Source organism: Haliotis cracherodii, unplaced genomic scaffold (genome assembly GCF_022045235.1).
Source record: "Haliotis cracherodii isolate W230 unplaced genomic scaffold, xgHalCrac1.p SCAF_9, whole genome shotgun sequence".
Taxonomy (NCBI): Eukaryota; Metazoa; Mollusca; class Gastropoda; order Lepetellida; family Haliotidae; genus Haliotis; species Haliotis cracherodii.
Window position 1 is genome coordinate 22,860,066 of NW_027266343.1, and position 14,295 is coordinate 22,874,360.

The 14,295-nt window shown below is 36.9% G+C and overlaps 1 protein-coding gene across 5 annotated transcripts in view; it reads left to right on the forward strand.

The window, feature by feature from the left end:
• Nucleotides 1–14,295, forward strand: part of LOC139452219 (hydroxylysine kinase-like) — a 184,764-nt gene that overhangs the window by 37,003 nt on the left and 133,466 nt on the right. For 3 of the 5 annotated variants that reach the window (XR_011652353.1, XR_011652354.1, XM_071233608.1), the window contains exon 2: nucleotides 6,134–6,454. Coding sequence is in view for 3 of the 5 variants with exons in the window: in XM_071233608.1 (XP_071089709.1) it covers nucleotides 6,157–6,454 (298 nt within the window). In the remaining 2 variants the exon portion in view is untranslated. Of the gene's footprint in view, nucleotides 1–3,914; nucleotides 3,943–4,099; nucleotides 4,262–6,133; nucleotides 6,455–14,295 lie in introns of those variants that run through there. The other 2 variants (XM_071233609.1, XM_071233606.1) reach the window with 2 other exon arrangements.

Here is a 14,295-nt window from a genome sequence, read left to right on the forward strand (position 1 = left end):
CGTTGTCATTCATGACTCCTGAATCTATGTTACTTGTGTCATTGAGGTATGGTTCTGGAGGATACTGTGGACGATCAGCAGGATCAAAATATGGCTTCAGACGGTTGGCATGGACCAGTGGTTTGTGTATTTTGTTGTCAGCACTTTGGCGTAGTTTGTAGGTATAATTTGGACCTGTATGGATGATATAATAGGTACCATACCACTTTTTGGTTAATTTGTTGGAAAGGCCTTTTTCAACTTTTTGACAGTAAAGCCAAACTCTTTGACCTGGGGCAAATTCTGGTTCTTTAGCCTTTCTATTATATTGCTCTGAATACACCTCCTTAGCCCGAGCCTTGTTTTCAGCTGCGATTGTTCTAGTGATTTCAAGCTCCTCAAGCAAATTTGAAAGATAACTTTTGTTATTGTAGCCTAAATTCTCTTTTGGAATTAATGCTACATCTTGTGAAGCTCTCATTTCTCGGCCAAAAAGCATAACATATGGGGATTTTTGAGTTGATGAATTTTGGGCCATCCGATAAGCCATCATGATGCCAGGAATGAAACGGGGCCAATCATTTTGAGACTTGTTACAGTAGGCTCTTAGTGATTGATTGATATAAGAGTTGAGCCTTTCTACACAGCTGTTAGTTCAAGGATGGTATGGGCTGGTATGGGTAAATTTAATTGCCAAAAGTTCACAAATTGCTTTGATAAGTTTGGACATGAAGTTCTGACCTCTGTCTGAAATTAAGGTCCTTGGAGCACCATACCGACAAAATATTTCTCTAACGAGAACATCTGCTACTTCTTTGGCTTCTTGGGTCCGAAGTGGAAAGGCTTCACACCATCTGGATGATGCATCTGTGATGACCAAAATGTACTTGTACTTGTCTGGTGTTGTTGGCAGAGGACCGAGATTGTCAACGTGCCATCGGGTGAAGACCTCTTCTACAGGAAGTGGACGAAGTGGTGCCTTCTTGCCATGGTAGTGCCTCTTGGTCTGTTGACATACCTCACATGTCTGGACATAAGTAGCAATATCGCTGTACATTTTGGGCCAGTAGTACTTAGGTCTCATGGTGTTGTGCATTCTTTCTTTCTCATTGTGGCAACCGCCAAACTCTGAGTCATGATAGGATTGCAGGACTTGATTTCTGAGGGTTCTTGGGACTGCCAGCTGTTTAATGAATTTGTCCGCATGGCCTTTCTGTCTTTGTGGAACGAATCTGTATAGGATACCTTCATCAATTTCAAAAGTATTGGCTTCAATAAGAATCTTTTGACGATCCTTTTCATTTTGTGGAAGAACATCATCCTCTTTGTAGTCAAAGATTTGGATGAAATCTGGACAAATCCTTTGTAGGTGACGTAAATTTGGATGTTCTTTTATACTTACTTCAACCAATGTGTCTTGAGTAACATCAGCATTTGTAGCATGTAATGCTGCGACAACATTAACTGGTACTGACTGATAATCCTCTTCATATTCAAAGGTGACTGACCAATGTGTTGTCTGTGTGTCTGATTCTAAGTGATTGAGAATAGGTGTGCAAATATCCTCAGTCTGAGTTGTCTGTGTGACCTGTGTGGATGAATGGGTGTTTGGCAAGATTGTACTGCTAGTTGAATTGCTTTGCTGAGTTGAAGTTACTGAGAAAACTGTTTTCTCAGCATCTTCTTCTGTCTGATCATTACAGTTAATATTTTCCTCATATTCCCTACGTGAGAGAGCATCAGCATTCCCATTGGCTTTGCCCCTGCGGTGAACAATGTCAAAAGTGTAGGTAGAAAGTTCCAAAGACCATCGCCCTAACCTACCTGTGGCATCCTTGATGGATTTCAGCCATTTCAATGCTATATGATCAGTGTAGACTGTGAATTTGGAATTTGCAAGGTATGGACGAAAGGATCTAATGGCTTCAACTAGGGCTAAGCCTTCCTTTTCTGTAATGCTCCAGTTCTTTTCGCTGCCATGAAGAGCTCTACCACCAAAAGCTATTGGATGTTCATTATTTTTCTCATCTTTTTGACTCAAAACAAAACCTATGGTCATATCACTGGCATCAGTTGCAAGAAGAAATTCTTTGTCAAAATTTGGATACGCCAGAACAGGTGTATTACTCATAGCATGTTTGAGTGTGTTGAATGCCTGATCACACTCAAGTGACCATTGGAACTTTGGTTTCTTTCCTACTTCTGCCTCCAAATGCTTCTTTAGCAAGGCATTCAGTGGAAGCTCTATGTGAGCGTAATTTTGCATTGCATTTGGATGGCTTTAGTGTTAATTTTGCCAGTTTCAGATGGTAGAATGTTGGAGATGTTCTTCAAAGTTTTTGCTGTAAATTATCAAATCATCAATGTAAATCAGCGCAACCTTAAAAAGCAATTTTCTTAGCACTTTGCTCATGTGCGGTTGAAAACAAAGTGGTGAATTTGTCAAACCTTGTGGTAAACGTTTGAACTGATAAAGGCCTTGATGGGTGACGAAAGCAGTTTTATGCTTTGAATCTTCATGTAATGGCACTTGGAAGAAGCCATTAGCAAGGTCTAAAGTTGAGAAGATCTTAGCTTGGGCATTGGCGATGTGATCAACAACATCATCAAAAACAGGAAGAGGCCAAGACATTGGTAAAGTGACAGAATTCAACTTTCTGTAGTCACAAACAAATCTATATGAGCCATCACGTTTTTTGACTAGGATAATAGGAGCTGAATACATAGAAGTAGACTCCTCAATCAAATCATACTTCAGAAAATCATCTATAAGTTCTTCGGTGACTTTTTGGAGATGAGGAGATTGGCGATATGGTCTACTCTTAAAGGGTGGGTGGTTGCCAGTGTCAATGATATGTTGGTGCATGTCAGTCTTTCCTAAATCTGCAAGACTCGTTGAAAACATGTTTCTATTTTGTCCCCAAAATCTAAGTAGTCTGTGTCGTTGGTCTGGAGTCAGTTGTGTATTGGTCAAATCAAATCCTAACTCTTGTGCAATTTTAACATAATCCCTGGTGTCATTGTCTCTCTTCTCATTGTCAGTGTTAACGGTACTTATGAATGGTTGGTCAGAGTCAATTTCAAAAACAGAGTCTTTGTCAATGTAACTAACAACTGTACCCTTGTCAAGAACCTTTTCTTCTTGGGAGGGATTCATAAGCCTAAATGTAGCAGTTTTGCTTTTCACTTTGGAAAGAGTTCTACCACCTGCTACTTCAGAATGAGCAGTGAGGGAAGCAATGGGTTCAATGAGGATGAGGGAATCCTCTTTGGTCTCTGATAGTCTAACCTTGAAATGAATTTCATTCTGAGGGGGGATGTAAATCTGATCTATTGTTTTTGCTAATCCACTAATCTCTTGCACTGAATTGGCTATGAAATTGATATATTGCCTATCTGATGTGCTGTTGTTAAGTATCAAGGAATGACAGCTATAATCTAAGACTGCATCATTGTCATCAAGGAAGTTTTCACCTAGTATCACTGCCTCTGGAAGTGTAGGCAGAATATGGAATCTTTGAGAAAATTCCTGACCCTCAATGACAAAATCTAACACAACTGAACCTAACACTTTATGCAATTCGCCGCCAACACCTTTAACCTGTGGAAAGGGTGAGTTTCCAAGAGTAAGGTTTTCAAAAGCTGTGCTCAGAAAAGCAGACGAAATACAAGAAATGGATGCCCTTGTATCTACTAAACAATTTGTTGTTTTTGTGCCAAATTTTGCCTGAATTACACTGTTGGCAAGGGGCGTAACTAAAGACACTGTTGGAATTTCACTTTCAAAGTTACTTTCCATACCAGACTCCATATTTGCCATGACACCTATTAGTATGTACCATACTAAATTAAAGAAAGACAAGTAATCAACAATGTTGTACTTACAATATTTGAAGACTTTTTCTTCCTTTGTTGGTGTCTTTGCAGGAGTTGGTTGTCTTTAATCCAGTGTTGAGGTCAGAGGTAGATGCAGCTTGCTTGTTATTCCATCAGAAGATCACGGTTGGACATGTCCTCCAATGGGTTCTTGTAGCTGGTTGTAGTTAGTTCCTGGACTCTGTGGTTCCGAAAACGATGATTCTCCGCCAAATTATCATGGAACTGTTCTGTGAGAACAATACCTTCCAAATGGCGTGCTGGTTTTCTTGGGGAATTTGTCAGCAAAGAGACGGAGTCACAGGAGACCAATCACAATTTTATTTACAAGAACAATTTACAATATACTGAGGGTGCCACAGAGAGTCGGTACAACCCTCTGGGCTGTGGGAGAGAGGTCTGCTTGGTAAGAGAGTCAAACCCCTTCTCTCTCTGCCCTAACAAGAGGTATCTGTCTGTATTTAACAAAATTAGAACAATAAAAAGGAATGTGATTGGATGATACACGATTGGTTTTGTCCTATGCTAAATGGATGGCTAGACAGAGGGGAATACTAAATCCTGTTAATCCTGTTGGACTGGCACTAATCTTGTTGACATATTTACTGGATGCTTTGAAAGAGATTATGGTGACACTATAGACGAGATTGTGTTGGTGCTAATCCTTAATGCCCTATAGACGAGCTTGTATGGGGGCTAATCCTTAATGAGTCCTATTCCTGAATGTTATTCTAATATAGGTGATGACAGATTTACTTAAATAAAATAGTTCAAGGTAATCTTTAAATAATTAATTAATTAATTAAGGTAATCTTTTATCTGGGAGATGGGATCTTGACATCTTAGGCTAGCATTTATCTAAAAGCTTCAAATCTATTAAACTATGTAGACGTAACCCTTGTCTTATTGAATAGTATGTCTAGAAGATGCGCTCCCATTACCTTAGGCTAGCATCTATCTAAAAAGCTATAACTGAAACTACTGATATTTTATATATGCATTTTTACCTGATGATAAGTATTACTTGCTTAACTATAATTATATGAAATGATGTACAAATATTACATCATGATAACTCATAAAAGCACTTGATGTAGATCTAATTATTATAGGATAACTTAGTATAAATGGTATACCATGATAAAAAACTGCTGAATGTTTCTAGATGAAACTGGCTTTACAGATCAGTCTGATGGTGAACTTGGTCCTTTTGATGATTCAGAATTTTTATTTATTTATTCTTTTCATGGTTTCATGATGACAAGTTGGACTTTACTGAAAATTAGTGTAATGCTGGTATCTGGAGCAGAATTCCCACACCGACGAATGTTTCTAGATGAAACGTGCTATGTCAGATCAGTATAGTGGTAACGCTTGATGAATGGGGATTTTGAAAACTGCATTTTTGAATTGCACCAAACTGGGGGATATGTCATCTTATGATGTCTATTGATCTTATTGTAATGGTTTGAAACTTATTTTTTAACAGAAGTCAAATTTTTATAAACAGCATGCCACACGGCTGAGAGTTAGGGGCCCATATCTATTCAGTTATATTTATAAATGATATATGTGACAATGCTTTCAGTTAACAGTCACAATTTTGATAATGTTAGATTTCCCAACATTTCAGAAATAACACTCAAAATACTAATAACTAGTGAGTAACTCTTCAAATGATAAATATTTAGGGCTAAACTGGGATTTAAGTTTTCTTACTGTATGTAGGTAGAGGTAGTAATACCTGTAAGGACTGAGCTGGAATAGAATCTCTCAAAGGAAATGTGATCATGCAAACATAGATGCAAGAAGAATTGATACGATGTACTTCAAAAACTGAACAAAAAAAGTTCGGGATCATGAATATCTGGGGGATAGTTTTATAAAATTGTGTCCTCAGTCGACAAAGAAATATTCCCAAATATTCTTATCCCTAAATTTATTTATATATTTAGTGCCTGTTGCAAACATTGATCAAATGTAATAAGGAAGTGATATGATTTACTTTATTTGTTGTGTACATTGATAAATGTATAAGGAAGCGTTATGTTACAGTAACCTCATGTTACCAACCTCCTCACAAAGCTTATCCCAGTTGCTCCATGAGCCTGATACTTGCCCTTTTGTTATAAGATTTGCTCTTACCAACATTTGGCACTGAGAGCGATGGCAAAGTCAGTTTGAATTTCATTAAGAAGATATTTTAATGTCCAGATTTAGCATGTCAAAGTTGAAAGATTGTGAAATAAGACTAACTGTGCTCCAACTTCTATTTCAGATTGAAGTTTCAAAGTTGGAAAAATGGATTGTAAAGAGGCAACATCTGATGCTAATGATGAAAAATACACTACCTGTAGTGTCCAACAGCCCGGTGAAGTTATTCGCCCAGTGGTCTCCAAGGGAATGGTTGAAGAAATTATCCACAAAATGTATGGGCTTACAGTCACAGAAGTAAAAGAACTTGATAGTTATGATGATAGGAACTACTTCGTGAGAGTTGAGGAACAGCATTCTAATCCATTCATTCAAGAACTATACCCAGAGGGTTACCTCCTAAAAGTAATTAACAGCAAAGACTCCATGAATTCTCAAGGCCTTGGTATGTTGAAAATTGTTCAAATGATTAGTTCAAGACTTTTAAAATAATTGGTTCGAATGAGTCTGTCACAAATTTGACAGGCCTCACACAAGACACTGTGTGTGTTTGTTTTCGAATTCAATTTAGCTCTGTCCATTCTATAGTAACCTTGATTATCCAGTATATTATATATCCATTCTGTTGTGACTCATTCATCACCACCGCTTGCTTCACTATCACCATGATACTTTTTCACAAATTTTGTGCAGAATTTCTCTCAACCATGAACTCAACATCAAATCAAAATAACTCTTCTGAACAAGAGTTTGTCATTGATATAGATTCAAACTACAACGGAATGTCCAATATATATATTCAAGTAAAGGAGTTTAATGAAAATCAGAATAGTGACATAAATGAGCTTTCAGGTCAATCTCATTACAATCAGATCTTACCGGTAGTTCTCGCTGCCGCTAAACAAAGATCTGAGGACATCCCATTACGGGCCACGTCAGAAGGACCTTTCGAGAATTTTGACTGACAACTCAAACAACTTATCAGAAGTCGACATCAGCCAATATTAGAAAGCAGCTTTCGCAAGCTTTACGGCACTCTTTTCACTCTGGCGACTTCCATATCAGACTATGCTTGAAAAATATGTTGACACAGTTCTTGAATAAATTGTGAAACAGAACAAACGAACATTCCGGAATATCTAATATATGGTTGCGATTGTATGGCAGTGCTTCCAATGTACTGTGCATCGCCTGCTTTGTTCAAATGTTTATCCCACGGAAGCGTGAGACAGATGATAATTTTGACGGAATCAGTCGTACGGGCCATAACTGTCGTTCGGAATACCCCATGTTAACCACAAGACCAAGGGGTTTTAGGGGTTTGTTATATAGTAATTTTGAAATTTTGAGATTTGGAAAGAATGCCAAGAGTGGGTGGGGGACGAACTAAAGGAGCTGTGTGTGTTGGGGGCTTGTTAGATAAGGTAGTTTTGGTTTTATTATTTTATTTGGCGTTTAAATGCGACTAATTAGTCCTGTTTTAATTAGGTATAAACCTAAGGCTTTGAAATTTTCTAATTCATTTTGCGGATTTAGGATTGATTCTAGTGTAAGTCCGGTTTTAAGATTTAGGGGGGTCTGTAGTGTTGTTCGGTGTGTTTGGTAGTGTGTGCAGTAAATGAGTACGTGTTCTGGTGTTTCTTGTTGTTTGCAATGTGGGCAGTTTCCTGTTGTGTGTAGATTAGCTATTTTACGGTGATTATTTAGTTTGGTGTGGCCTATTTGTAGTTTATTAATTATTCTGTCGATTTTTTTGGATGGGTGTAGTATTTTGGGTTTATTTAGGTTTTTTTTGAGTACTTTCCTGATTTGGCTATTTATATTTTGCCTTTTTTGTTGATTTTTTGTTTAGTGAGATTTTTTATTTCTGATTTTGAGCTGGGTAAGTTTAAGCTTATTTCTGGGAGTTAAAGGGATAATTTTGCTGCTTTATCTGCCTTTTCATTTCCAAAGATTCCTACTTGGGCGGGGGTCCAAATGAACTCTATTTGTTTATCTGCCCTAGTTAAGTTGTTTGAGCCATTGAGTATTTGATTTATTAGTTTGGGGTGGTTTTTAGTGTTTTTAATTTTGAGGGCTTGTAGTCCACTGAGGGAGTCGGTTAGGATGAGGATTTTTTGGTGTTTTTTAGATTGCTGATTGTGTAGTGCTGAGACAACTAACAGGTCTCAAGATTAAGTATTCGGCTGGATGGCAGCTGCCATTTAATTACAAAACAGACAGTCGTCTAGACGGCTCACACGTAAGTGCGCCGACATGTGCCTAAGATTATAAAATGGACAATCTTTGGTAACATCTAATTTATTGTTGTCTCATGCCAGATCTGTGAATAATTCTGTTCATTGAACAATTGGAATTCAGGAAGTTATCAATAATTGTTTTACTTAACATAAGATAAGATAAGTTGTTTACAACATAATATTATGATGTCAGAACGTACTACAGTCAAAACCATATATTTTAAAATCAATTTAATGACAGACTATGATTTCCAAGTCCCGATTAGCAAATCAATGAGGTATCAGTTTCACCACATGTGCACAGACCACATACATTTATTGCCATGCTTCATTCATCACGAAGTAGATTTACATACATTTGTGAATAGCACTTAAACTGTGATAATGAATTTTACCATTGTCCATATTATATTATAGATATCAACCATAATATGGATTTCCGAATATATAAACGACTCCAACGTTGATATTTCAGACAAATCAAAGTCAGTTGTCTTTTAATGTTCAGGGGAAAAGGGTTTGAACATTTGTTTTCACCAAAGGACAATCAAATTAAGCCAAAAACACGAAAAATTCACATATATGCTTAGCGACTGTCATTATACAGCGAGGGGTGAAATTCATCTGCTCTAACTGCCTTCACAAAAACATTCCAGCCCTTAATTACCGAGGCAGCTGTGACGTAGTAGCATTACATTCGCTGTGTTTGCAGCATATAAGATTTGTAATCTGTGGAATGACTAAAGTAATATTACGGCTGAAATCTTACTTGCATGGTTGTTTTGATAGAAAACTTACGGTTTAAAAACACAATTGTTCTTATATAATGTTTTTAGGTTTGGTTTATAAATACAAGAGAAGATTTTTTATACATATAAAACTGGTCGAAAATACAGCCGAACAACAGAAAAAGAAAAATAGGAGTTGTGAATAGTGACAAAGTTTAATTACATCACCGTGTCAATAATTATTGATTGATTCCGTCAAACAACTGTCAAACCATTTATTTCCATGTACGTACATGTACACAGGAAGTCGGCGCTGTCGGAGGCTCCAGGTAAATAAACATCGTGGTTTTATGACGGGAGATCAGACGAACCGTGAACCAGGGGCATGCGACGTAATTACACCTAAAGGTGGTAGAACCAGGGTATTGTCTCTTGGACTGGCTAATTGACCATACGTATAATTGGTAAATATATTCATTTTGACACCCATGTTTCATGCGCATCCCGGCTCTTAAGCAGAATACAGACAAATGAGGCCCCGTGATCAGCGGAGCGTGAACAACATGGATGCTGCCTTTCGGCTGTACCCAACAGTCAAGCTGCTATCTCGGAACTGAATCCAATTGCAAGCGGAAACAAGATTACTTCCCTTACCCAAACATGATCGTTGCTCAGAAATGTTCAAATCTATCTTCAGTAAATCATAAAATAAATGCGAGCATGACATTTATGCGAAAAATGCGATCGTCAGTCCCTCTGATTATTTTAATATGTTTCATTTCATCATGATAAAAAAGTTAGTCACTTATAAGGTTACCAAGTTGAAAATGGAAACGATCGTTAACAAAAACTAACAAAATGTATTCTCTCATCACTCAGCCTAACAGTGATATAACTGCATATTAAACAATCAAGTACGCTAAAGTATTACACGTGCGGAGGACCAGGGGCACTTTGAGTTTGACAGGTGTCATCAACTGGTCAAGTAACATCACGGTTTGTATATTGAACAGTCTAGACTGGCGCCAACTAATCATGACGGCGTCTTCAGAACAGAACAGAACTTTATTTCTCCCTGGTTTAGGCTTACGTGGATAACGGAAAATTTTGTTTAAGTGATAGCACATTTGTAATTCAATCTTATATACTTTCCTTGATTGATTATATGGCTGCGGTCGTAGATCTGGATGTATCTAAATATGCTCAGTATATACACAGGGTTTATTGTTATACTATTAGGATTAATAGATACAATTGAGTATTTATACCCTTGATCATACTACTTTCACATTTTGATTTGTATGATTTGGGTTATGATTAAATTGACAAAATAAGAACTCATTCCGTGTATATGTGTATTATATGTTGTACCCCAATACGTAATTATATTGTGTATAAATAAGGACACTAGGTTAATTACTGTAATTGATTATTTGATAAACATATTCACATTTAGTTGCGTGATATGTCACAGAGGTAAAGCTAATTCATAACAACTAATTGTCCCATTTATTTGGCTTCTATCTTTTATATGAAACAAATGCTATAACATGGGTTGATAAACTTCATTGGCAATAGACGTAGCATATAATTGTCCGCATGAACAGTCTACTCTGTTCCAGATATGTTTATTCATTTTGTCAGCATTTAAATTGTTGCATTCCTTGCTCAATGATTCATTTGACGAAATCTTGTTCCCTGTTTTGAATTACCATCAGATAGTTCCAGAACAATTATAAAATTTCCAGCCCTATGTGTTGCGCATAATTCCGAGATAATTCGAAGTTCATATTCTTGTATGAAAACTTATCAAAATTCATTTATACCTAGTACTATTATCTACATATGTATATTAGTTCAAATTATAATAATGAGGCCCTCTATATTCTCGAAACGGTCTTTGTTCTACGACAACCGTAAGTCGGTATGGGAAAACAAAATATTTGTTTAATTGTTCAAAGTTCAAAGTCAATGTCATATGATTATAGACAAGGAAGATAAGAAATTAAATATAAAGAGTAGCCACTTTAAATGACAGAAATTCTTTTAGCTAAATTTGCTCATGATTTGGTCTTTTCGTGGTACATAGTGCCAAAATACTCTTAATTATTTACTTTCATGTCGTTACTAATCTCACATAAGGTCAAAAGTTGTACAACTTTTAACAGATATGATTATCACATGTTGTATCCAAACATTGCCAAACAAATCCAAACATTTCCAAACAAATCCAAACATTTCCAAACAAATCCAAGCTTGGAAATATGACCTTGCCAAATATTGGAATGGTGGTATTTCCAAGTTTTGGATTTTTTGGAATGGATGATATTTTGTCCAGTGAACGTTTTCTAGGTTGCAAGATTAGAAAACACATTCCGACTGACACTTTCATGATCTGGTAAGCGACGCTTTGATTGGTTGGATGAAAGGTCATTCTGACGTGACCCATAATGGATGTCCTCAGATCTTTGTTTAGTGGTAGCAAGATCTAAGATCTGATTGTAATGAGATTGCTTTCAGGTGGAACAGATATTTGTTAACTGGACTCAAAATGAAGCAGTATATTGGCACTAGATAGAAAAATGCACAATATTATTAAAAAATATCCCGATATTTTCAAACAAGCAGAGGTTAAGTTAACATAAAATTTGTAAATTTTCTTGATCTTACCTGAATTATGCTATTGAAAGTTGAATACAACTTTCATGATAGGAGTCTGATTAAATTGTTAAATTTTTGTGGAAATTTAATTCACATTTTGTTATCGGCAAACAACAGAACAATGTTTAATTACTGACCACTTCTGTAAATGTATTGTGCAAACATTAGACTGAATAAAAACTTAATTTTCGAGGTCATCATGTTAATTCATGTGTTTGTTTGTGCAACAGCTACATTCTTGTCAGCACTCCCATTCGTCAGTATAAATATATCTTAGATCTGTATTACATCGGCAGTTTCAGCTATTTATATTCCCTTGTCAATACTTACTACCATTTATTCAATTCTGCAGGTTCCCCGATGTTTTTGTGCCATTTTTTACTTCAAGTATTCATCTCTTGAGCATCCGATTAGTTTGACAATGCTATTTTTAGTCTGTCGGAAGTGTACATACACGGTCTGTGTTTTTCCATGTATATTAAAAGCAGGTCACACGGCCACTTCCTTCCTCTGTTTATCTTATGACTGTATTTTAACTCCCACCTTCCCTTCCCTTGAATAAGGGCTGAGTGTGTTGCTTAGGGGGGATTTACAGTCCTTTCCATATCAGTATAAAGGGAATGGACTATAGGTCCCCCCCTTCCCCTTCCTGAGTAGTGGTAGGACACCACAGCTGGGATGATCCAGGACAAAACAACATATCCCACGAGACTGGGTCGATGCTTTGGGTCCTACTACTGCTTCATGGTTCACGACCTCTGCACTGTCCATGACTGCTGCATCATTATGCAACAGAGTCAGCCCCCAAACACCAGTATATTTCCTTTAATAAATATTTACTTACTTGTATTACTGTGTTATGTAGTTGCGGCTCAAAATGTTAATCTAATGTGTCAAGTTATAAAATTTGCATGATACAATGAACAACATATAAATATTCACCAGTCCTAATTTCAAGTTTTTCTCGTTGAATAATTTCAATAAACAAACATTAAGATCCCATCTCGTAATGCTAGCAGAGACCTCAGTCATCTTCCTGAGACAAGAGAGTTAACTGACTATAAAAGTCCAGTTTCCACCCTTGCCGAACTAGGCTGGTATTATGGAGTTACATGAATTCCAGCCAAGTTCGGCAAGCATGGAAACTGGACTTTCAAAGTCTGAGTTAACTCCTTTGCCTCAGGAAGATGGACCTCAGCATCAGTTATTGCTATTTTAACATAAACAAAGTTTACACTTCTTTCATTTAACCTTCGCGAAAGTTGACGATCTTCTTTATCGAAGGGGGCGGTCGGGTTGCCTAGTGGTTAAAGCGTTCGCTCATCATGCCGAAGACCTGGGTTCGATTTCCGACATGGGCACATTGTGTGATGCCCATTTCTGGTGTCCCCCGCCGTGATATTGCTGGAATATTGCTAAAAGCAGCTTAAAACCATACTCACTCACTCACTCACTCTTTATCGAGGAGTGTTCATTTGTCATTTTTAGTATAACATAATGAGAGAAAACAAAATAAAGACCACAAAATCTGACAGCAATGTTTCAGAAAGCGCAAAGGTCACTGTATGTGATGTCACAGTCAGGGTATGTCTCTTTGTAATCCAACAGTAAATTTGGAATATTTGGTCAATCACACCTAGAATGAACACAATTCCCCACATAGTAGTATCAGTAACCATCACTCATATGAAATAACAATGTGACTTTGAAGATACATTGGGCATATTATTATCAAACCTTGCATGCTACTGTGCCCTGGAAACAATAGTATATGTCAACATGCCACCTGCAAGTTTCTCAATATCTTTTATTTGAAGTTTTGTTGATATAAGGATATTCTGTTACGTTTAATAGGAACATATTATACATATAAATGTGGGGTATGCTGATGATTTGTTTGTTCCACAATCAGAATTATGTCCTACACAATAGATGTCTTTTGATATATTGTCTATCAGCAATTATCAGCCTCCACAACAGGTGCGCGAAACCGGGCATAACAAAAAGTGTTTCAGGATAAGATGCATGCTTTGCAGAATATGAAAATTAACCCTTAGGCCCCTGTGCCCCTTGCTAAGCTGTTTCGTGAATCGAATGTTAACAGTATCGGAAATCCCGTTTAGGGTTCGCTTATTTCAGTTTCATTAGGGTACTGAGATATTTCCATTTATAGTTATCGATAAAAGTTTTATGTTTCTTTAAACCATGTTCCCCAGTTTGTCAACTGATTTGATCTTAGGTAGTAGTATAGGTAATGGGGATTCTGCCGCAACTCCACTGGAGCCGGATTTATATACCTATACCACCACTACAGAGGGAATTTTTTTGGCAAAAATGACTATGCGATTCAACAATAGTCATAAGATTGACTCCAGCTCACCAATACCTGGGGCCAATCAATGTTGTCATTAGTTCAGATGAGCCTAAATGGTAATGAAAATATTCTTTATTATTTTTATCAATAAAGCGATATTCAACATTTTAATTAAGTTCTTCGTTCATTTTACTAGGAGACCAGACTATATAACTACACCTTTCTTGTAAATTGATAAGAAACAATTGATAACCGTATTTGGTTGGTTTGACATCACTGATGTAATAAAAACCTTGTGGTAATTCTCTCCATTTAATAGCTTTTTCGATTGTTGGGTTGTAAT